Source organism: Saccostrea cucullata, unplaced genomic scaffold (genome assembly GCF_032062105.1).
Source record: "Saccostrea cucullata isolate Sc308-1 unplaced genomic scaffold, CSIRO_AGI_Scuc_v1 ctg2393, whole genome shotgun sequence".
Taxonomy (NCBI): Eukaryota; Metazoa; Mollusca; class Bivalvia; order Ostreida; family Ostreidae; genus Saccostrea; species Saccostrea cuccullata.
The window spans coordinates 44,836-69,494 of NW_026936055.1; the positions used below are offsets into that span (position 1 = coordinate 44,836).

The 24,659-nt window shown below is 32.0% G+C and overlaps 2 protein-coding genes across 3 annotated transcripts in view; one reads left to right on the plus strand and one right to left on the minus strand.

Annotated features, from left to right (window-relative positions):
- The window catches only part of LOC134244689 (titin-like), a 57,760-nt gene extending 42,612 nt beyond the window's left edge, over positions 1-15,148 (plus strand). For both annotated transcript variants that reach the window (XM_062726947.1, XM_062726948.1), the window contains exons 22-31: positions 969-1,043; positions 1,368-1,418; positions 1,963-2,078; positions 3,906-4,009; positions 4,738-4,820; positions 9,986-10,057; positions 10,394-10,469; positions 13,066-13,145; positions 14,333-14,407; positions 14,910-15,148. In XM_062726947.1, the coding sequence (XP_062582931.1) occupies positions 969-1,043; positions 1,368-1,418; positions 1,963-2,078; positions 3,906-4,009; positions 4,738-4,820; positions 9,986-10,057; positions 10,394-10,469; positions 13,066-13,145; positions 14,333-14,407; positions 14,910-15,128 (951 nt within the window). In that variant the 3' untranslated portion in view covers positions 15,129-15,148. The remainder of the gene's footprint in view (positions 1-968; positions 1,044-1,367; positions 1,419-1,962; positions 2,079-3,905; positions 4,010-4,737; positions 4,821-9,985; positions 10,058-10,393; positions 10,470-13,065; positions 13,146-14,332; positions 14,408-14,909) is intronic.
- A 6,762-nt stretch (positions 15,149-21,910) lies between these two features.
- LOC134244687 (uncharacterized) lies at positions 21,911-24,658 on the minus strand. The gene is made up of 3 exons (XM_062726945.1): positions 24,611-24,658; positions 23,129-23,396; positions 21,911-22,875 (listed from the first exon to the last, which is right to left on the minus strand). Exons 1-3 carry the CDS (start codon positions 24,656-24,658, stop codon positions 22,253-22,255), a joined length of 939 nt encoding a protein of 312 aa, XP_062582929.1. The 3' UTR covers positions 21,911-22,252.
- Between the last annotated feature and the right edge of the window lies 1 nt (position 24,659).

Genomic DNA, 24,659 nt, shown 5'->3' on the forward strand with positions numbered 1-24,659 from the left:
TTTAAAAATCTTCTACTCAAGAACCACTGGACCAGGGAAAATGAAATTTATGTGGAAGCATCCTCAGGTAGTGTAAATTCACGTTTGTTCAAATCAAGACCCACAAGGGTATGATGGGGCAATAATGGGGGTTCAAAATTCAACATCGGAATGCATAGGGAATATCTTTAAAAATCTTTTACTCAAGAACCACTCGGCCAGGAAAGATGAAGTTCATGTGTAAGCAGCATCCTCTGGTAGTGCAAATTTAAGTTTGTTTAAATCATTACCCCCATGAGTAGGGTGAGACCATGAGTGGGGGGTCAACTTTTTACATTGGAACACATAGGGACGATCTTTAAAAATCTTAACTTCTCAAGAACTAATGGGCCATGGAAGATGAAACTCATATGGAAGCATCCACAGGTAGTGCAAATTCAAGTTTTTTCAAATCATGACCCCAGGGGTAGGATGGGGGTACAATGAGGGATCAAAGTTTAAGATAGGAATTCATGGGGAAAATCTTTAAAATTCTTCTTCTCAGTAAGAGCAAAGCCATGATTGGTTATAGTTAAATGGTAGCATCCTCATGTGGTGTAGATTCAAGTTTGTTCAAATCATTACTCTACTTGAACCTAGTTTTATATTTGAATTTTTCAATACTGAACTGATTTTTGCTTTTAGTTTTACATAGCCAGAACTCATGTGAGCGATGTGGCCCATGATCGATCGTCTTGTTTGAAATCGAAATACATTGTACTTCTTTAACCTCAAAACAGGAAAGGAGTCTTGAATGCTTGTGTAAATAATCATTTCAGAAAGGCAAAGTGGGAATATACAAAAGTATTCTTTCGATACATTTATGAAATAGTTTGTTCTTATTGCCAACCTTTTTGCAATATATTTTCAGGAGTTTGTGCATTTCTCATAATTTAAATACTGTATCCGAATATAGGGGTCGTCTAATGAATTTTTATTGTTTTATTCAGGAAAGCAACCGATTTCAAAAGTCATTTGGGCTGAGTAATGTTGGTCTTTCTTGCTACAGAAATGCAATTCTTCAGGTTAGTGAGAATACTCCCTCATTCTTCTGAAAGAAAAATTTGGCAGTATTTTATAGTGTAGCTGTATTTTAACAAATGCCATACAATTTTTTTTCTTTTAGAGAACAAAAGATGATTTTTTTTTTAAATAATGCCTTTGTATAAAATTTATTTTATAATCCTACAAAATAAATGAAAAACGCTCTTTTCCCATGCCAACCTTACCAGACAACCTTATTAATTAAGTTTGGGCTTAGTAGTACGCGATTAACATAAGATATATATCCATCTAAGTAGTAACTATATATAACTTCAGGTATATAAGTTTAATGTTTTTTATCACAGACTTTGGCTGAGACCCCTTTCTTTCATCTAATGTTAGAACCTTTACGAGAGGTGAGTGTTTATAATTTTTTTCAACTTATTTGAGATGTATATTGAAGTGAACTTTTCGAATCAAATGTGTCGTCTGTCGTCATTGTTACATGCATCCGCGTTTTTACATTAGGACATCTCAGAATTCACAAATTTAGCCTAATAAATTGCCAAACATATTATAATGCATACGACAGGAAGAGGATACGTGTAAGTTTTTTTTAAATAAAAATTTTTTAACAATGATGAGATCGTAATAAAACAATCGTTTTCTCAATAACTCATGGGACAGAAAAGATCAATCTATATGGAAGCTTTATTGCAAAAAGTAGATGCAAGTTTGTTCATATCACGATTCCGGGAAAGTATGGTTTATTAGTTGGGTGGGGTTAATGTCAAATGAAGGCGAAAATCTGCAACTTACCTTACTCAGGTGAGGCGTGGTGTTAACTATGATACCATAATGCATTTCATTTATTATTTTTTAAAAACATGGATATATTTTTCATTATTTGTAATATATTTCATTCGTTATCTCCATATGTTACCTGGGAAAATTTCTTAGAAAGCACCTTGGATTGGCTTACTTTCAATTATCCTGGAAAAAATCAGAACTCAAAACACCGGCGGTACAGAAATGGTGGAATATTTACAACATTTTCATTTTGAATTCAACGAAAAGTAAGGAATTTATTTGACAAAGATGAAAAAAGCATGCTAAGGATAAAACATACATTAGTTACTATGTTTATGTAAATGAAATAGGATGAACGTAAGTTTATGATTACAAATGCCATGTTAACAATGTGTTAGTTTTACTTTAATCCAAATCATACATAGCTTTGTCAGAAAATACAATTTATATGTTTTATGTTGACTTACGTTTTCATACAATATGTTAGTCCATTTTTTACACACTGAATTGACGACAGACTTTTTCGTTATTTCCTGATTATGACAAGGGGCACACGATGAGTGTCACTGGTCGGCATGGGATGCTGACTCCTCCATGGCACCTGACCCCACCTCTGATGTTAAGGACAGATGATACAAACAATTTTTTTTTCTTTGACAATTTTTCAGAATATGTCAACATAGTGCTAAAAGTGTAATATAATCTTAAGAAAAATACACCAAGCCAGGTGAATTTTATTAGGAAAAGCTAAATGGTAAAAATCAGCCTATGTGATATTGCTGATTTTCTGTTATTTTGATCTTCCTCTTAAAATTCACCTGGCTTGGTATATTTTTCTAAGGTTTATATTACACTTTTAAGCCAAGATAACATATTCTGAAATCTGTTTTCACCTGTAAACCTTTACTGAATGTTATTTGTCTATATTTGCTTTTTTATTGAAATATTACTAATATTTTCCAAGTCTATTTCATTTTCCAATTCTTAGGAAAAAACATTCTAAGAACCTTCCACTTTTCTAAACTTGTGACGTGATATTAAATTTTTTTCAAAGAAAAAATTTGTTTGTATCATCTGTCCTTAAGGAGGTCCGTGTTTGCTGGGCTCCTATTTTGTATTGTTTTATGGATTTTTGAGCTTGAATACTATTCGTAATCTTTATATTTTCATCCTGAGCCGAGATTCGATGGGGACTTAATTACTTCAATTATTTACAAGTAAAGGGAATCATTTTAATCCGCACATCCCTTTGATTCTACTTTATCTATTGAGGTTTACCTAAGTACAACTTTCAAAGAGTTATCACAGAGAAAAAAATAGAAATGGAAACATTATGGTTTTGTCTTCAGGTTGATAAAGTCGAGCTTGCTAGAGCATTTGTACAGCCGATGAGTGCCAATACTCACCGATACAATTTCAATTCATCCTTTATTGTATAGCTTAAACATCTCTCATCGATTTATATAAGTTCAACTAAATAACACAAATTTATCAGAAATTCAGTTTCGGTACTTAAATTAACGTTTGTCTTGCAAGTGCTCAATATCGCATTTATTTCAATGACCCTACTTAGCGACATCATCTGTGTATTGAGGTATTCTTGTGGCTAATACTTATTGAATTATGAATTAATAATTTTAATTTAGCGCGAAAATAATCACCTCTTTCCTAGACCAACTTTTCGTTATAAATCTTGTTCTAGGTTAATCAGAGGACATTTATTGTTTACAACGGGGCGTTTGATATTGAACGCTTGTATTTGGAATGATTCGGGCATAGTCATATACGTAATGCAAAGTCGGCATTCAATAAAACACTTAGATATTAAATGTTAAAATTCTCTGGATTTTTAGTAGCAAATAAATGTTTTTATTATTGACTGTTTGTAAGCTATATAATAAATAGTAATGTAACACTACAATATTTAGTCCTTAATGTGCGATCTCCAAAGTAAAAATATATTGACGGACCATGCATTCGTAACGAAGTAATTATAATTGTTCATATAATTAATTTTTTTTTATCAAAATGGAAATCAAATGAATTTAACATCATAGTGATCATTTCGGCTCATAATTAACACTTTATTTAAGGCATTCAGAATACAGGGAATTTCAACAGGAGGATACATTATCCTTCTTAACCAGCTTACTAAACGGTATTCAAGAAGAATTCAAGACCCTGGAGAAGTGTAAAGGTAATGCGGTATGAATACAAATGTATTTAATTTTGGAAATGCATAATAGATTTAAATCATGACTTTATGTTACTGACCTTCCTGTTTGAGAATTTTTTACTCATATTGAAAGGTAAACATATGCTGGAGAAAGGCTTGAAGTTTAGACATTAATTCGGCGCTCAGGGCCTTTGTGCAGTGCTGTTCTTTATCGTGGGGAAATAAGCCTCAGGTTTTAGGCTCAAGTGAACTTTACTGGCCAAAGAGTCGTCAGTAAACTTTTCACATTTTTGACTTCTCAAGAATTAATGGGCACGTTTCAACCAAAAGTGTCACAAAGCCTGCATGGGTGAAGGGGATTTTAATTTTTTCAAAGGAAGTGCCGCGTCCTCTTTCAAGGGGAGAAATTAAGATTTGTGAAAATTTGCTGGCTTTTTTTTTTGAAAATCTGAAGAACTGGAAGGCAAAGAAGATGGAACATGTAAAATGTATTTATATCGTTCAAACAGCCAATTTTGTTGTCAACATGGAACATATCTCTCTCTCTCTCTCTCTCTCTCTCTCTCTCTCTCTCTCTCTCTCTCTCTCTCTCTCTCTCTCTCTCTCTCTCTCTCTCTCTCTCTCTCTATATATATATATATATATATATATATATATATATATTATTATTATTATTATTATCCTTTAAAGTCTCATTAGTCTACAGCAAAATTATTCTGACTCTTTTTATTTTGTTGTGTACATTTTAGATCATATCGAAGGATTACAAGATCCAACGTCCTTGTTTCGTGGATCCTTAAAGGACAGATACTTTTGTAAAAAGTGCAAAGAGGTATTTGTGGAATAACGTTCTTATTTATTCAAAAATATGTTCGATGATCGATTTGCGTTCAGTTTTTGAAATGTAACATGCCATATGTTACATGGCTTAATCCTCGGGCAGCAATACCAGAATATTTTGTTCAGTGTTTAAAAATGTAATATGCCATTTATTACATGTTTCAATTCTTGGGAGCAATACTAGAATATTTGTCCTAAGGTGACAGGAAAGCCCTTGAGTGTTATATCACCCTATTCCCTCCGCATCAGGCGACATAACACTCCTGGCCCCAATACCAGAAACTGAGAATAGACTTGAGTCAAAATTTCAAACTATTATAACTTTTGAAATAATTATGGATATTGAAACAAATTTTTAATCACAAATTTTGAATTGAAATAGTAAACAACATCGCAAAATCTTAAGCAAGTACATTTAATAAAATGTAAGATGTGTAAAATCAGAATTTTGACTGAAGTCTATTCTCAGTTTATAGTCTTAGGGCCAGGGCTTTTCTATCATATTGGGGCGAAAATTCTGGTACATGTACATATATGCTGACCTTAAAACGATGTAACACGTGTATAATTTAATTTTCTCAGCTGTTATAGGTGTCCTGTATGATGTTATGAATTAGTATACAAATGTTAGTCAAACGTTCAAATAAAAATATATAAATAAGGATGCATTTTATATTTTTCTATGGATATTCACTGTTTTAAAGAATATAATCTAAATTTATTTACAATCTGTTCCCGTAAATTTTTCTCTCTTCTTTATAAATGTTCGAAAATTGTATTTAAAATAGGAAGAAGGGCATCATCTTTCAAACTTTATTTTAAAATACCGATATATTATGACGGGGTTAACTCGAAATCTTACCGATGGAGTGTCCCCTCTATGTCATACACATGTATCATGTTACAGTCCCGTTTACTTTGCCTTCACCTTGTGTTCACCGTTCACTTATCGTTCAGTCTGCATTGTCATTCGGAACTCTGAAGTGAGAGGACTTATCTTTTTGATGGTAAGGATTTACACTAAGATATCGTGTTTGACGAATAATTATTTCATTGCAAAAAGTAACTACTATAATAATATTTCTTTTATTACAACTTAGCTGTTACTTTATCCATGAAATTTTCACATGAAGTACCTGCATGTATGTAGAGCGATGTTAAAATATTGAATTTAAATAAGGGCAATGTACAAATGCTTCAAGCACGGCAACATTTTGTTGTAAAAGATCTAGACGACAACTAATGGATGGACAATAATTGAAGTCTTTTACAAGACAACAATAAACAAAAAAATTATTTCTAACACGTATTTACAAAAAAATGCACGAAAATATATTAGAACTGCATGTTGGTCTGAGAATTATGAAGAGTACTGGAGATATAAAGTTAAATGAGTATCTTTAGAGCTAATGAAATTGATAGTGTGATTTTAAATTTTAGAAAAGACTAACTGATTGAAAAAGAAATACATTTGAATTTGTCAGCTTTGCGATGAGCCTTTTATTAAAGAGGGAAAATTCCTTCCTTCCCCGTACAACCGAAATATATGTTTGCCATTCAGTATGATTAAGAGCACCCCCCCCCCTCCAACCAACCCCCTCCCCCACCCCACCCCTCAAACAACCATCAAAACAGTCGTTAAACAATAGTATTTGAAATATACGTGTGCCGACAGTAGTATTTTTAATTGACAGGGAATATGTTTCAAATACAGTTTCAAACTTAATTGTTCCAAGTACATTTTCCCATTATTCATTTTTTCTCTGCAGAAATATAAAAATGAGATCTAGAAATGATAGATAAAAATATTAAAACTTCTTGGAAATACTAAGGGACTCTTCGCCTTCGGCGTGTTCGGTGAAACGAGATTTCAACACCTCCACTCTGTCGAATGATTTCGATTGACAGGACAAGCACGTGGACTTCCTATGAACCGTGTGAATTTGAAGATGGAAAATAATGATTACTGTCAAGTGGATTTGTTAATCTTAAAAATTGATTATTTTTAATGCTTTGAATATTTAGGAAAAATTATAGAAATTTTATTTGATAAAACAGATATCTGAGAATGGAGAGGGTATCGTGCGCTCTCTCTCTCTCTCTCTCTCTCTCTCTCTCTCTCTCTCTCCTAAATTTCTCTGTTCAATAAAATCTATCACAGCACATTGCGTATTTAGTTTTGGAAATTTTCTTTTATAATTTGATTTCCTCTTTCCATCATCTTATCCGAGTATAATCACCACATGGAATTGTCTACAGATACGTGTAGATGTTATTTAAAATAATCATCATAAATTAAATATAAAATGACACATAGATATATAATATTTTGCATTAGAATTTTTAAATACGCTTGTATTTATGCAATACGTCAACAGACAATTGTAAATTTAAAATTAGAAATCCGTTATTTTATTCAGAATCGCTTTGGCTCGGAAATACATGTAATTCATCCTACAAGTAGTAGTTTTATCCTATAATGTGAACATCATTCTATTAGTTACATGTAAAACATAAGCATATTAACTAAAATAGATTAAATTTATATTTATACTACACGCGTTGGGTAACAAATACACATGTTTTACCGAAGCGGCAATTTAAATCGTGTTTTGGAAATGTCGATTAAAAAAAAATTGTTTTCATTTTTTATTAGGTCGCCTGAGTAAACTCAGGTGACCTATTGCTATCCCTTTTCGTCCGTCGTCGTGCGTCGTGTGTTAACATTTAAACATTTTCATCTTCTTCTCTGTAACCACTGAACCAATTTCAACCAAATTTGGTATACAGCATCTATGGGTGAAGGGGAACAAAAATTGTGAATTTCATGGTCCTCGCCCCCCTGGGGCCTGAGGGGTGGGGCCAAAAACACTAAAATTATTTCAATCTTTAAAAATCTTCTTCTTTACTCCTGGACATCAAGCAGGCAAACTGTTGGCATGAATGTAATAAGCATTGAGTACTCTACCAAAATTGTGAAATTCATGGCCCCAGGGTCAGGGGTTCTAGTGCTAGGACGGGGCTCTATAGATTATATAGTGAAAATGCATTATTTCTTTGAAAATCTTCTTCTCTGCTCATGGGTATTAAATAAACTAACTTAGCACATAATTATGATGAGCAAGAGTGCCTCTTCCAGATTTGTGAATTTTATGGCCCCAGGGCCAGGGGTTCTGGTGTTAGGGCGGGGCTCTATAGATTATATAGTAAAAATGCATTTATTTCTTTGAAAATCTTCTTCACTGCTCCTAAGTATTAAATAAAATAACTAAGCACATAATTATGATGAGCAAGAGTGCCTCTTCCAGATTTGTGAATTTTATGGCCCCAGGGCCAGGGGTTCTGGTGTTAGGGCGGGGCTCTAAAGATTATATAGTAAAAATGCATTTATTTCTTTGAAAATCTTCTTCACTGCTCCTAAGTATTAAATAAAATAACTAAGCACATAATTATGATGAGCATGAGTGCCTCTTCAAGATTTGAGAATTTTATGGCCCCAGGGTCAGGGGTTCTGGTGTTAGGGTGGGGCTCTATAGATTATACAGTGAAAATGCATTATTTCTTTGAAAATCTTCTTCTCTGCTCCTAAGAATTAGATAAACTAACCTAGCACATAGTTATGATGAGCAAGAGTGCCTCTTGCAGATTTGTGAATTTTATGGCCCCAGGGTCAGGGATTCTGGTGTTGGGGCGGGTCTCTATTGATTATACAGTGAAAATGCATTTATTCTTTGAAAATCTTCTTATCTACCCCTGGGTATTAAATAAACTAACTAAGCTCAAAATTATGATGAGCATGAGTGCTTCTTCCAGATTTGTGAATTTTATGGCCCCAGGGTCAGGGGTTCTGGTGTTAGGGCGGGGTCTATTGATTATATAGTGAAAATTCATTATTCATTGAAAATCTTCTTCTCTGGTCCTTGGTATTAAATAAACTAACTAAACACATAGTTTTGATGAGCAAGAGTGCCTTTTCCAAAATTGTGAATTTTATGACCCAGGGTTAGGGGTTCTGGTGTTATGGCGGGGCTCTATTGATTATATAGTAAAAATAAATTCTTTGAAAATATTTTCCTTTGCTTCTGGGTTTTATGCTAAATGATCCAAATATATATATATCTATGATGAAGAAAGGTGCATCTATCAAAGTGTTTTTTTTATGCCCCCAGGGTCAGAGGGAGGGGGGGGGGGGTTACATAGTCTGAAAATAAATTGATGCTTTGAAATCTGCTCTTTGGTATTAATCAACCATTTTATGATAACATTTGCAAAATTTTGAAATATGTGGCCCATGGGTCAGTGGTTCCTTTAGGGTGAGGTGCACAACTGGGTTTAAAGTGGAAGTGCATTTTCTCTTTGTTACTCTGATCTACCTCTGGGTATTAAGTAAATAGAGTAAGCATGCTAAGTTAAATAATTATGATTAACCATGGTGCCTCTTTCAGAATTGTAAATTGTAAACCTCTGGTTTAAAACACGAACCAAATTTAATTGTTTGAAAGTTGTTACACAATACACGGGTGACCTATAAGGCCCGTGGGCCTCTTGTTTATTTATCTAGCATTTATTTATATTTTAGAACCTAAAATTAGATTTATAGAATAATAGAATAATTTCAATGCAAGGAAAAGGTCAGAGGCATTCCGAATAAGTCATTCATCTTGCGTTCACCGTTTGTTAACCGTTCACTTTGCGCTCGCGTTCGCGCTCCGTTCGCGTTCTGTGTTCACTCATTGTTCACACATGGTTCACCAAGTTGCGTTCACCTTTGGCACATCGTTCACTCATCATTCACTCTGCGTTGGTTCACCGTTCGTTCAGCATTCCTTCACCGTTCAGATGGGAAATTAGAACGTTTCAGGGAATGCATTATTGAAAGTATTAGAAAAGAATACTTTAAAAGTATTTTTGTAATACTTTCAAAGGCTTCATTTCTTCATCTTTGTCTAATTTCAATTTGATGGATTGAAAACAAATTGCGTTGGTTTTAGTAAAAAATAAAATAATATGTATCTGGCAAACACGCGCCACACCCACTAGATATAAGCATGTTGAATGTTGTTCATTTAAATCAACTGTTTCTTTATTCATTAAAAAATTACATACAAAATGCATTCATTCACCGAAAATATTTTTTTTTATATACATGTATTGCAGGATGAATTCTTTGAAGGAGAATCATATTTTAGCCTTCCTTTACCAGTGACAGAGTCTTTGAGACAAAAGGGGGTATGTAATACATCATTCATATCTTAATCATGCGTTTAATCATGAACAAAAAACTTTTGCAAACCTCCTACAGAAAATGCCCGGAACATAACGACAATAATGTCCTTTACATATAAAACAAAATTGATGATAAATGTAAATGTTTGTTTTATGCGGTCAAGTTTATCATTTCATTTGCAACAAAAGTTAAAAAATCCCCTATGCAACTCTCAATGTCGATTTTTAATTAATTTCTTTCCATAAAATAAGCTAATGTTTCTATTTCCTACTTAATATCAAACCATATTAAACATATGACAATACAAAAATGGCACAATAAACATATTGAAATTGCAGAAGGTAACATTGGGCTCTTGTTTGAGAGGATTTCTTAGTAAAGAGAATATTGATGGCATTCCTTGTTCATTTTGCGGTAAGAAACCATAAAAACACTACAAAACTGTATTCTATTTTCGTGTATTTTTCAAACATAAGTAGAATAATCAGTACAGTAATAATCCAAAATGAGCAAATTATGTACATTGAGAAATTTAAAAGCATTGGAAATGTCGATGATGATTTTTAAGGCAACAAATACAACAAAAAAGTAAAGAATGAATACAGAGAAAGGATTAATTCCTTACTTTTTTTCAATTCAAGACAAAAAATATTTTATTCAATCCGAGTTTATAAGTTGAATATTTAAATTACTTCCGACGTTGAAAATACATTAAATGAATATTATTTTTAGGTCACCTGAGTAAACTCAGGTGACCTATTGCTATCTGTTTTTGTCCGTCGTCGTGCGTCGTGTGTTGTGCGTCGTGTGTTAACATTTGAACATTTTCAGCTTCTTCTCTGCACCAATGAACCAATTTCAACCAAATTTGGCACAAAGCATCTATGGCTGAAGGGGAATAAAAATTGTGAATTTCATGATCATGAGGGATGGGGCCAAAACCACTAAAATTAATGCAATCTTTAAAAATCTTCTTCTTTACTCCTGGACATCAAGCAGTCAAACTGTTTGCATGATTGTAATCAGCAATGAGTCCTCTACCGAAATTGTGAAATTCATGGCCCTGGGGTCTGGGGTTCTAGTGCTAGGGCGGGGCTTAAATGCATTATTTCTTTGAAAATCTTCTTCTCTGCTCCTGGGTATTAAATAAACCAACTAAGTACATACTAGTAGTTATGATAAGCAGGAGTGCCTCTACCAAAATTGTGAATTTTATGGCCCTAGGGTCAGGGGTTCTGGTGTTAGGGCGGGGCTCTATGATTATATAGTGAATATACATGTATTCTTTGAAAATCTTCTTCTCTGCTCCTGGGTTTTAAATAAACTAACTAAGTATATTGTTATGATGAGCAAGAGTGCCTATACCAAAATTGTGAAATTTTTGGCCCCAGGGTCAGTGGTTCTTGTTTTAGGGTGGGGCTCTAATGATTATAGAGTGAAATGCATGAATTCTTTGAACATCTTATCCTTTGCTCCTGGTTAATATGCTAATGATCTAATTACATATTTAAGGCCAGGAATTATTTCATTTTCAGTTTTACAAACCCTCCGCTCAAGGTTTTCAATTTTCAGGTTTTAAACTGCCCGTGATAGTTATTGCATATTGCCAGCGACATTGTTTAGGTCTATGTTATAGCTTACAGTCTAAGCATCATTCTTCAGAAAAGGTTTACTTATGCATCAGATGTAATGAATAAAACTATGGGAGAAGTTAAGTCCATTTGAGGAAGAAATAAACAATAACCTGAAGAAATAGAAAAAAAATCAACTATTAAAAGGCAAGAATATACAAATATATACAGGCATGTAGTATCATTTCTATCAGCCAGAAAAATTATTTTAAACTTAATTGAAAAAATGTTCACCCTACTCCCAAATACTCCCTGTCTGTTTTATGATAGGAATTATAGTTTTAGGCATCAAGTAAATTTTAGAACAATGTCTACACATTCACCTAACACATATTTAAAAAATTAAGATATATTGAAAGACTTTTAAAGAATTAATTTTTAAAAATATATTTTGACCAACATCACAAAATTTATATAACTGGCCCAAACTGGTAGATGATGAAATAAGCAATTAATGTTTTACTTTCCTATTTGTAAGCATTATGTGTCCAGTGGTAAGGAGCCTATTAAATAGCATATGATAAAAAAAGAATGAACAAATGTTAATAATTGATTTATCAAAAAAAAAATTTATTTCCTTCTCCTTCGGGACTTTTTTATTCTCATGTTCATAACTAAACATAAAAAAATCCTGGCCTTATAATGAAAAAGGGGCCTCTTTCAAAATAGATAATTTCAGGGCCGCTGGGTCAGGGGTACCAGGGGGGTACTTTGACTAAAAATAAATTAATGCTTTGAAATCTGCCCTTTGATAAGCAATGGTGCCTCTTTCAAAATTTGTGAATTTCATGGCTTTTGGATTAAGGATTTCAATCCCTAAAGCATTTTATAGTGGAAAAGGATTGCCCACGAGAAATTTTCAAAAATTTCATTAATTAGGCAGTAGTTAATTAACAAAGGTGGCATTGAAGTCTATGGGGAAAAGCGTTTTTTCAAAATAAAAATTCAAATAATTTGAATATCAATAAATCCTGTGGTTGAAAGATGCATTGAAATATTAAAAATAGAATGATAATTAAAAACAATTCTTTTACCAGCTAAATTTTTTGTTAATTCATTTTCTTTATTAATTAAAAAAAGGGGAGATAACTCTTACAAAAATTCAAGGTCATGAATTAGGACACATCCCATTAAACATACTTATAGTAATAAATGGGAAGTATGTCTAAATAAACTGAGTATATTCAATGCCAACATATGTTATGTTTTCAATTTCATTGAATTTCTTCCTATTAGGGATTGAAAACCTTAAAACACGAACCAAATACAATCACTGGAAAGTTTTTACATGATACTCAGTTGACCTATAAGGCCCATGGGCCTCTTGTTTTATAGAAAGATTTAATCCAATTCTTAAAAAAAGTTATTTCTTTTTTCAGGATCAAATGAAATTACAAAGGAAATAATGATAGCAACTTTCCCAGATGTTTTGGTTCTTCAGATATGTAAATTAGAAGAGGTATTTGTTTTTCGGTGTTTTTTTTGTTTTTATGTTTCTCCTAAAACAAGTTATTCAAGTGCTTTTAGTTCAGCAAAAATCTCAAATTAATTGTATTTATTGCTCTGTGGTGCTGAAAGAAGGGTATCGTCCCCCATTTATGTTTTTATTTTTTATTAAGCTATATGTGTGTAGATATAAAAAGTACACTTGCATAAAATTCATAATATTTTTGATAACAGGATGCATCCTCCTAAACAGTGTTTAACTTTTATAAACTAGGGTCATATTAACATGCATTGTCATGAATATCTTGAACGATAATATTTAGGCAAAAACGATTTGGCAAAAACTTAAACAGAAGTGCTAAAAGGGTAAAAAATAAACAAATTTATTGTACCTTTGCTCAAATAGCATCAAGCTAACCCCAAGTCTTTTTGCAAATTTGAGCCACCATAAACAATTATATAAATATCTAAGATTTACCTTTAACAGCTGTAAAACTGTTTGGCTTCACTTTGCATTATGATTAAGTTAGAGAACAACCACTTTATTCTAAAGTTTAAGCGTTTACATCCTTTTTACTCATTTTTCTTAGATTCTTTTGCTTTAAATATTCTAAGATTGAAGGAATATACAAAAATATTTACATTGCATATGTTTTTGGCACAAAAATTGAATTAAAATATATATTGTATTCAAATCACTATAACACGGACGGGGTGCCAAAGGTTTAAGCATGCGTTTAAATTGGACGTCATCATTTTTGAACGACTAGGAAGTGCAACGTCAAAAACGAAAATTAAAAAAAATCGCGCTCACATGACCAAAAGCTGTTATGTTACATGTAGCTGTTACATTAACTGTAGCCTATACATGTACGAAGGACAATACTTATGTGTTAAATTATAAATCACATTTGCAGTCAATAGAAAATATAAATATAAGCTAACGCGCGTTACCCAATTTGTTTGCACACATAGTTACAGTTATTAAACTATAACTCTTAACTCAATCTGAAATTTATAAGTTATGTGCTGTAGGGGATTTGAAATGCTTAATCGAAATGTGGGAAACTTCTTCAACAATTTCTCTTTTTATCTGACGCACATTTTAAGCACGACGTATTGGTTTTGAGGTGTATGAACGCTCATGTGTGTACACATGCACAGAAAAAAATTTTGAGCAGAAATTCTTAATTTTTATAGGCGAGTAATTCAGCATTTCTGAGGAACAGGAGTCATATTGATTTTTGGGAAAACTTCGAAAGTTTAAGGGCACCGGTACGTATGAATATTTCAGATCTATATAAAATATTAGTTTTGTCGTTAAAAAGAATTAATGTTGTTCAAATATTCTTTGAGTTGGGACAGGGGGAAAATTTTAGCATTCAAGACATAATATCTATAATAGAAATGAATATGCTTTTTTCCCCTCAAAATATCATACAAACATGTAAACAAAATTAAGACGTTTAAGTTTGACTAAGGGTTCGAAAAGGTTTAAGCAAAAATAAGAATACTTGGACAAAACAGCATAAAATGCATTTAATAAACATCAAATGGATAAAAATTTATATATTATTAAACATCGTAGTTTTCTTAAAGATAAGAAGCTGAAAGTCATTCTCGAAAATATATCAATACCCCAAAACCTTAATATTGTAAACATATTTATGCATGCATAAAAACAGAGAGAGTGATAGTATCATTGAAAGCAATTAAAATAAAAAAGAATTTGTGTAATTTGAATATTCTTGTCAATTAATTTTTTTTCATATTTCAGAAAGAATTAAAAGAAGCATTGAAGCATTACAGATTATTTAGCGTTGTCGAACACATTGGATCTGAAAGAAGCGGTCATTACATCTGCTATGTCAGAAGGCATGGTAATCAAAAATGGAATTTATGCGATGATTCGTATGTAAAAGACGTCAGTTTAGAAGAGGTTCGAAAATGCGAAGCTTACCTTTTGTTTTACGAAAAATATGGCTCAAAAGTGTAATCATAATAAAATTTGGTAAAGTCCAAACTCAAACATTTAAACCTCCTGAAATAATGCACATATTTTGTTCACATAAAACTGTTTTTTGTGTGTTTTTTTTATTTCTTTTACATTGAAAGTTAGAAAAAAATAATACTGTAGTATTGCAAGAATTAAGATAAATTAAGTTAAAGTTTAAGTTTTTGTGCGGGTACTTGGGTTTAGACTTGACATCAAAATCATGTTTAAGCTTGATTTTGTCCATATTTTTAAATAATTTATAGTAAATGAAAGAAATCATGATTACTGGAATGCATTAGAAAAAGGACGTTTTTCTCAATATAAGTATATTAATTAACTTTGATTGAATAATCTTATTCTGAAGTCAAGAACTTGTATTGTATTACATTGTAGTAGAATATATGCATGTACAAGTTAATTGTTAAAAAATTAAAAATCATTTGATTTTGTGATTGTCAGGTTTCCCTTTATTGCCTCAGTACATCGATTTTTTCAAATCAGATTTCTCTATAGAGGTATTGCAAAATATGCGCACCATATTTTGACATGTATCAATGATTATGTAGTAAGTAAGTAAGTAAAAGTAAATAAGTAAATCGTTTATTATAGTGACATATGTTATACAGTACAATACAATGAGAAACATTAAATACAACAACTTATCTCCAAACATCCGGCCCGTCGGACCTATATGTCACTTTTAACAAAGAATACATGTACGAGGGTTGTCCAAAAAGTTCGTGGACAATGACGTGTTTGTGAAAATATATGGTTCTATACGCATCTATTGTATATCAAAATATTTCTTATGAAAAAACAAGTAAGATTGATTTAATCTTTATTGATGGAACGTAATATTTTTTGAAAAAATCCAGATTTTAAAGATCGCAGATACATGTAGTGCGCACGGACCAAGGTTAAAAAAACATAAACTCTGATACAAAGTGTTCGGATTCAGGTGATTACTTTCTATAGAAAACAAGTCAAAAATTAATAAAAATTTAATGTAACATATATAAAGAGGCTATAATCATTTTATGATATCTTAAGTATCGCATACTATATCGACAGTACAAATACTAAACAAAAACCCTAATAAATGTGTTTCAAAACTTGACAAAAACGCGGCACGGGGCAGCGTCCGATCAAAAAAATTAAGTTTTAATACGGTTGAAACGACGTAAGAGACAACATATTTGGAAAAAAGAACAACTCAAAATTATTGAAATATATTAAATGTATTGAATTGAGATTGGTATATACGATTTTTCAACGTGTGTACAAATTTGAAGACAATGCAAGAATTTAAAACACATGTAATCTACTGAAAATGAAGATCTCTATTCATGACGTTGTTATCAATCTAGTGCAGAGTCGGACTGAACTGTGATGTTTGTGTATACAAATTGTTCATTTAGATGACGCTCATAAATTATTGTCCATTGTTCTGAATTTTAAAAATTGAATAAATTATAATCTATACTTAAAGATAATTGCTAGCACTTGGAAGTGCGTTGTGCTTTAAAAAAAAAGAAAAATAGTGTGTGTCCATGAACATGTGTTAAGTCGAAATCCATATGTTTGACGTTATACTGAAATTAGCTTAACGTCAGACTGGCCTGTGCGCTCAATCTGCGATCTTTAAACACCTCGATGTCTACAAAAATATTAAGTATCATCAATAAAAAATAAATCATTCTGACTTGGTTTTTCATTAGAAATATTTTGATATAAATAGATGCATTTAGAATCATTTATTTTAACACAAAACGTCATTGTCCACTAAATTTTTGGAAAGCCCTCGTAAATGAAAAAAAAATATGCACAAGTATTACGCATAATGTTTTTTTTTTAATCCATAATTGACAATGTTCGAATCCCAACATTCCAATATAGCATTCTTTCATGTATATTCAATAAGTATGCATTTCCTCCGTTCATGTAATTTACCATTCTTAACCTCCTGAGCCCCCCATCTTATACATATTCATACATGACACAGACACAATAAGTTACGTTGCACTCTGCCACCACTGTAACTTTATTAATAACCCAAATTTTAATAACATAAAATGATAAAATGAATGTAAATCTCAATAAATGGTTATGTAATCATAAACTAATTAAAATTTGATATGCAATTATGAATATTAGATTATTTACCCCAAGACTATTTTAATGAATATTAATAAATAATTCCCATTAATTTTCCCATTAATGATGTACATGATTACATAATTTTAAAGCAATCTATACATTGTAGTCTGAAACCATAATACAGAAACAAATGAAATATGGATTTATTCATTAAAAAAGGAAGTGGTGGAGGTAAATAAAATTCGTAGAAAAATTTCCAGTGAGTTAATTGTTCGGCTTCTTGAAAGAAAGTGGCGACCCACGCTATCTTGAAAGAGACGTACCTTCAGTTTCCCGCGAATCGATTCTATTTTTTTTTTATATCTATCAGCACTCACATACCTTTCCATATAAGAAGATGCTATTGAAATTAAGCTGGAGTGCATCGCAAGAGCGATAATTCCAACATTTGAGAAATAAATACATTATCAATATACATAAAGTACATGTATTTTAAGGAACCTTAAAACTCTTATACTGCAGAGATTGCCTGTGCTTGTATGAAAGGTATAAATATTTGAGGTCAGCCTAGGAAAATTTGTTAAAAGGAAAATTTCACTCTTAATCTGACAAGGAAAAAGTTGAGTTGCATTTAATGGTAGAAAATAATTTGAATATTCTCTTCAATTTAATAAAAAGTGGTATTCGTCTTCTAATTCATATTTAGAACACATCATCTATCTTCTAGTGATTCTCCTTAAAATTATCTCCGAGTTTTATTTCTTATTGGTAATATTCCACATTTAAATTGAGCAAGAATAGATTTTTGAAATGTTGGAATATTTCCTACGTTGTTTTTAGTATTAAAATGTGTTTTGAAATCTTTATACATACGTAAACTGGGTAGTTGTTTTATCTTTACTAGCCATTCAGCCTAATAATTTACAAGTAATCTTAGTTCAAATCTAGTTCAAATTCAACTATGTCAAGCAATAATAACCTAATATGATTAACATGTTCAGAATTCACCAATTCAAATAGAAATCTAATTTGCAAAGTCCAGCTATTTTTATTACATTGATTTAATTCTCACAAGAAAATATGTTTTGTTATGCGGTTGTCCTCCATATATGTACCTTAAAATCGCATTGAGTAGCGGAATAAAAATGAATAATTTATCTTTTAAATGAAATCAATTTTTGAAACATTATGTATTAAGAGGCATGTATGGAGAATTCGAAATAAGTATAGAATTTGTATTATACGTCGTTTTTTTTACAAGTTAAATTTTTATGCACAGGTTATATTTGTTGAAAAATAAGCACACTGTATAAGAATGTTTTATTGCATAAAAGCATGTTCTATAGCAAAATGAAAACTTTGAGTAAAAGTATTTACGTTACAATGTAATGAAGCACTCTATCTATCTGTTTTATGTATCACTGTTTTCAAACAGATGAAGTAGAACATAGTGAAAAGTTACATAAAAGTTATATAAAACCCCATATTAAAACTATTATATACATGTAATTATATATGCCCTACTCAAGACACGTTTTAATCAATGTACATGAGAAATAATAGGTTATGTATATTGTTCGTTGTTGATTTGTTATTTGTTCACTAGAAATTAAAAGTTGACACATTAAAAATGAATTTATCGCTGCAATCTATCATTTTCCATTACTGTTGAATACATGTAATCATAAAATGGTTTGAATAAATTGTCAGTAACTAAAACGGTTTGTATTAGAGATGTTTCTGAATATGAAACGAATCCGAATCTGAAAATGAATATGAAACGATTCTGAATCGGAGGGATTCCGATCCCTATTTGAAAATAGACATTTTTAAACATTTTACACTGAGAATATGATTACTGAAGATTTGTCTTTGTTATATCAATCAATAACCTGTATAAAATCATTTACATGTATGTGTTTGTGCCCCCCCCCCCCCCCCCCCCCCCCACACACACACACACACACAAATACAACAAATATCCTGCAAGAAATAAGTTTATGATTTAAATGGATGTAACACAGTGAAAAAATAAGTCTATCAAGTTAGCTAGATTTTTTTTCTCGTGGGCTAGGGAGTGTGTTTGAAGTGTCAAACGTGAACCAGGGATTTTTCTTAAGGAACGCGGGGGGGGGGGGGGGGCTATTAATAAACTCCCAGAGGCAGGTGTGATTTTTTTTTCTTATCCATGTGGGTTTTTGTAATTCCCTTCGAGCATATATTACGAGAGATACGTGTTTCCCAAGGTAGGGGTTGAGAAGTTCATATTTGTTTGCTTTATAGCATACAATTTTATGACTCAAAAAATCGGGGGGAGCTACTTTCTCACTTTGCTCACTTGATCGCTCCTGATCGTCTTATCAGTTCAAGACGTCCAAATTTAATATATACTTTATAATATAATCCTATCAAAATTACAGTTTGTCCTAAATATACAAACTTTTTAGAGTTTTAGCCTCGTTAGGAATGTTTTGTTCAGTCGCTCCGATAATGTAGTTGCATTCTACAGATAACGTATATTTCAAACCTGATGTAGTAATTAGTATCTTATCAGTTCATACGAAACCTACCAGTTTTGTATTATTGCATTTTAACTCAATAGATCTTCGTTACTATATTGAGAAATGTGTTCAACTGCTCAACGAAGACAGGAGGAGGCAGTCAAAAAACTTGAAGATGTGGGAGACAACTTAAAGTTTTTTTTAATTACTACATGTACACATTATAGCAAGGACATTTTTCGAGAAATGAAAGGAAGCGTTTCAACTAGAAACTTGTAGATACATGTACATGTATCAATGTCAATGACCGAAAACTTTAGACAATTATGTGGGCTGCGAGAAAGTCCATGGCCATGGGGTTGTTGAAAAAAATTCTGACATATTTTCAATAACGTATACATATAAAATATATATAAGATGACTCGTATGAAGACATTTACATAAATTAAGGTCCAGATCACGATTCTTGCGAGGAAAAAATAATGTAAGCCAATGAAAAATACAACAATACTTCACGAGCAGGTTTTCCCGTGAATTGAAAGGATAACCTGTTTTGTTATTCGGTCTATAGAATTTGACTAGTCCCATTTATAACAAGAAAAATCTCAGTGACAAAAGTATAAATACCATCCAGTGTTTATTTTCCTTATTGTTCCAACATATTTTAATAGCGTAATTAGGAAATATCTTTTTCAAATGTTTTTCTTCGTTTTTGAATCGGGATCGGGATCTCACCGATTCAGATTCATATTCAGATTCGGATTCGATTCATATTCAGAAACATCTCTATTGTAAGATATTGACGAAAATTCAATGTTGTTCTCGAGATGTGTATTAAGGACTCACTATCTAGATTGTTGGGCATGTCAGGGCATCAACGATTGTTGGGTACATGGGATAATTTACACAAAGGGCGAAACCTGTTATGGTGACATTATCCCACGTTTCTAGCTATTGTTGATGTCCCTAGCATGCCCCACAAACACTCCACAAACTAGACGATGATTACTGAAATTTACATTTCATTGTGAAATGAAACTACATATTTAGTTGGTTTTTTTTAAAGTCCTATAGATTTAATTGACAAGAACCTGGCCATGTGAATTTGCATATTTCATGAACCTGCAATTGTTTATTATCAAATTTTACAAAGATTTCAAGATAATCAAAATCAATTTTTTGTTGTCTCAATAAAGAACAAGGTTCACCTTTGCCTTATTTGGCCCTGTGTATTTCTGAAAATCTGCAACTACATAGTTTTAGTTAACAATGCATTGAATATCCCTTAGATCTTTGGTAACTGCGTATCTATCAAAAATGACGTAATTTTCTAGCTAGTCAATGCATTATGACGTCACAAATTGCGTCAATTTCCTCGTATTCTGAAAAAGTGTACAAAAACGGCCAATTTTTAAAGGTATTTTTCAATATTTGATATAGAGCGCAACCTCTGGTCTAAAATATGCAACTCATATATGATAAAACCGTTTTTGAGAAGTATAAGACAGTTTTTATTTTTTAGATCAGAGAGTGCACTCATAGTATTTTTCTTCCCTTGAAGTACTCAATTAAACCTGTTTACCTAGAAATTCAAGAACATTTCATAAAGCCTGTTCTCCAAGACCAGGACTTTTAGGAGAAAAATTTTAATATGATATGAAAGCACTAAATCTGTATTTGATTTAATGCTTCAGATTAAAAATCAAGTGTTGATCAGTCAATTGGTATAACTACATGGCCATTTTATGCATAAAGTGAACTGACTTCTTTGTTTTTAATTTATTGTTTTGATGCTTTAAAATTAAAAATTGCATTTATAACAGACTTTAGGAAAACTTGTTTGCTTGCAATTAATATTTATACATCTAAATTCAGATTTCATACTAGAGCAGAAGGACTTTTATTTGGAGTCCACGAGTCTACCAAAATTTGATTTGTTATATTTCTATCATTCATATGACAGTGTTTGCGAGGCGCGGTCACAACTCATTGTGGCAGCCTTATAAGACAAGAAAAAATCATGCAGCAAAAGTTTAAATACTCCATCTGCCTAATTGGACAGGTGATATTTTTTTCTCCATGACACTTAATCTCACCTATGATATTTCCTGACCTAAAATGGTATTGACTGTTCAAAGATATATCTTGTATGCATAGTTAGTCTTTACAATTAACTGCACCAATATTATTTTATTCAACACAAATACTTTTTTATTTTATAAATTTATTTATTAGATATATATTAACTAAAGCAGGAAGAATCATATGAATATTTGAGGTAATGTGTTCTTTGAGCTCCCAAATGAAATGCCCATTATCTTACAAGTGCAATGGGACAGTATATTTAATGCAATTTGCTTTTCAGGCTTGAATATATAAAAATCTATATTATAGATTTTACTAAGCATATAAATGATATTTATTGCTATTGTATGTTGCTGAGACATTTTAAGTGAAGTTATTGGCAAGAAAGATAACAATAGGTATGATTTTTTTGTCGTCCAATTCAATTGAATGCTATGAAGTTCAGAAAAACACGTTCTGCACAGGAGCTACATTACAATGTTGATTATATCCTGAACATCGTAGACTTCCGGTCGTGCATATTGTCAAACAAGAAAAACAAAAATCAATTTTACAACCAGGACATGTCATTTGTTTGCAAAGTTTTTCATGTTCAATTAAAGTTTTGCAGCCTGGACAAAGTCTTTTTGAAGGCACATTCTCAATTTTGGAATAATCTAAAGTTTTCTTTGGTGCGTCATTTAGGATTTTTTGTATAGCTTCCAGGTCTCGGTTTCCACAGATATGATTTGGAACCCATGGAGATTTACAATCCCAGCAAAAATCAAACTGTTTATCAAATCCCTTTGATACACAGCGGGTACAATGAACAGCTTTGGTATTTTGTTGACGTTGACAAAATTGGCCACAATTCGGACATTCAGATGTCTCACCGTTGTCTTGAAGAATAGAATTTAAAGATATTTTATATTCAAAGAAAATCCTTTCATCGTCTGTCATATCAGCTTTCTGTGCTACTTCTCGAAAGCTCCATTCTTGAAGACAACCTGGAGTAAGGCAGCAAACAGAATGGCTAACTTTGTTCATCAGCGTATGTTTCATGTGTCCAAATAAGTTGTATGGTGCTGCAAAATGAATCAACATGTTAGGTGAACAGTTTCAAATCCAATATCAAACTATAAGGCTACAACTTCTGGGTTCTTGCATAAAAGAATGTGTAGGCAATTTTATTCCCTTTATTTCCAAAATAAATGTATAAAAAGAACTCTCTGTTATGAAAAAATAACCAACACAATGCATACTGATTACGAAATTTACGAACCGTGGCGAAAGTTGCTGTATATTTACAGTGTAACTTTAATGATTTTGAGTACTTACTAATAGCATGTCCACATGACATCTTAAGCCTTGGTTCCTCGTCATCAGGGTCCTGCTCTATCATATCAACTTCAGTCGTCACTAGGTAAAATGGAATACGCCTCTCATTAGCCCCGACCATCACTTGGATAGGGCGAGGAAGGTTCAGGATGCCTCTACTATTTTCGTACATTAGCCCCTCCTCAAGATCAACGATGTCTACACAGTGGCGAGGAACACCACAAATGGATGCTATAGGGCCCTTTATTTCGCCAACTGTATCAAATGCCTTAACATGAATTTTAAAAAAAAAGTCTTTTTAAACTGACATTATAGTGACAATGCCATGTAGAGTTCGTAGAGAAAGTAAAGAATCTGGGGGAATAAGGCGCGTCAAATGCCCACGCAGATTTTGTCGCTCTGTAAGCATATCGGAAATTTCAAAGTCGTACGATTCCCTAAACATTTAAACTTTGTACAGCACTGCCCACATGACGGTTAAACCTTGCAGTACTCGTAAATGCGATGCTTTTCATACTGCGTGTTAATTGTTCTATCAAATATGTTTTCAGAAGTTTGGTGATGGTTTTACCTTTCCTTTAACTGTTTTTGCATACAGAACAGTCATATCGTCCTGGTCTACCCATGATTGTTTACATTTCAATCGTGTAATGTATGAAGAACTGAATGAATTCAAAATGTTATACATGTATAATTATCTTGTAAACTTGTTTAGTAAAGGAAATATATTCAATGAACGTACATAAATTCATTATCTTATTTATTTATTTTGTTTTTTAGTGAAAAAATATATTTATAAAATTAATTTTAACCTGAAGTTTAAAAAATCGTGATTCGAACACTCGCGACATATAACTGGGTACTTTAACACTACAGCTATGACCACTGAGCCATGAGGTCTCACAAATACTGCTCTTTAAATAACAAATAGTTCTATATGTATATCAAACACACATTGGACTTAGAGTTTTAGAGAATATGTTCCGAAATTTAAGTAGGAAAACTAACTTTTTTATATAGAGTGGGTCTTCGTACCATTTTTTTGAAAATGGTAAGAGATACATTTGTCCATACCCTTTCAATATTTGTTTACTAAAAAATGGTACGAAGACCCACTCTATGTAAAAAACAAAGTTTTAACTTTCCATTTCTATCATTTTTACGGTTACTAAAGCGTGTTGCCATTTTGATGGGTTAATTACAATCAATTTCTAAGTCATTTGATTCAGGTTTTATCTTTATGGTATGCACTTGGTTATAAATAACCCCTAAATTTAACAAAAAGTGGAATTGGTAAGAATTTTTTATTTGATATTTTACCTGCCCTGGCGTGGGCATATGGCTCGCCTAATCCCCCCAGATTCTTTGTACAATAATTACATCATCTATTTTATTACCTCAGAAATTACTCAGAGGCTTAAATGTACGATTATAATAATTAGGATTTCAGAGCAGAAAATAATTTTAAATTGAATAAATTACCTTGTAAAATGAACGAGGATATCCAGACGACAATCTTTGAAACTCCATT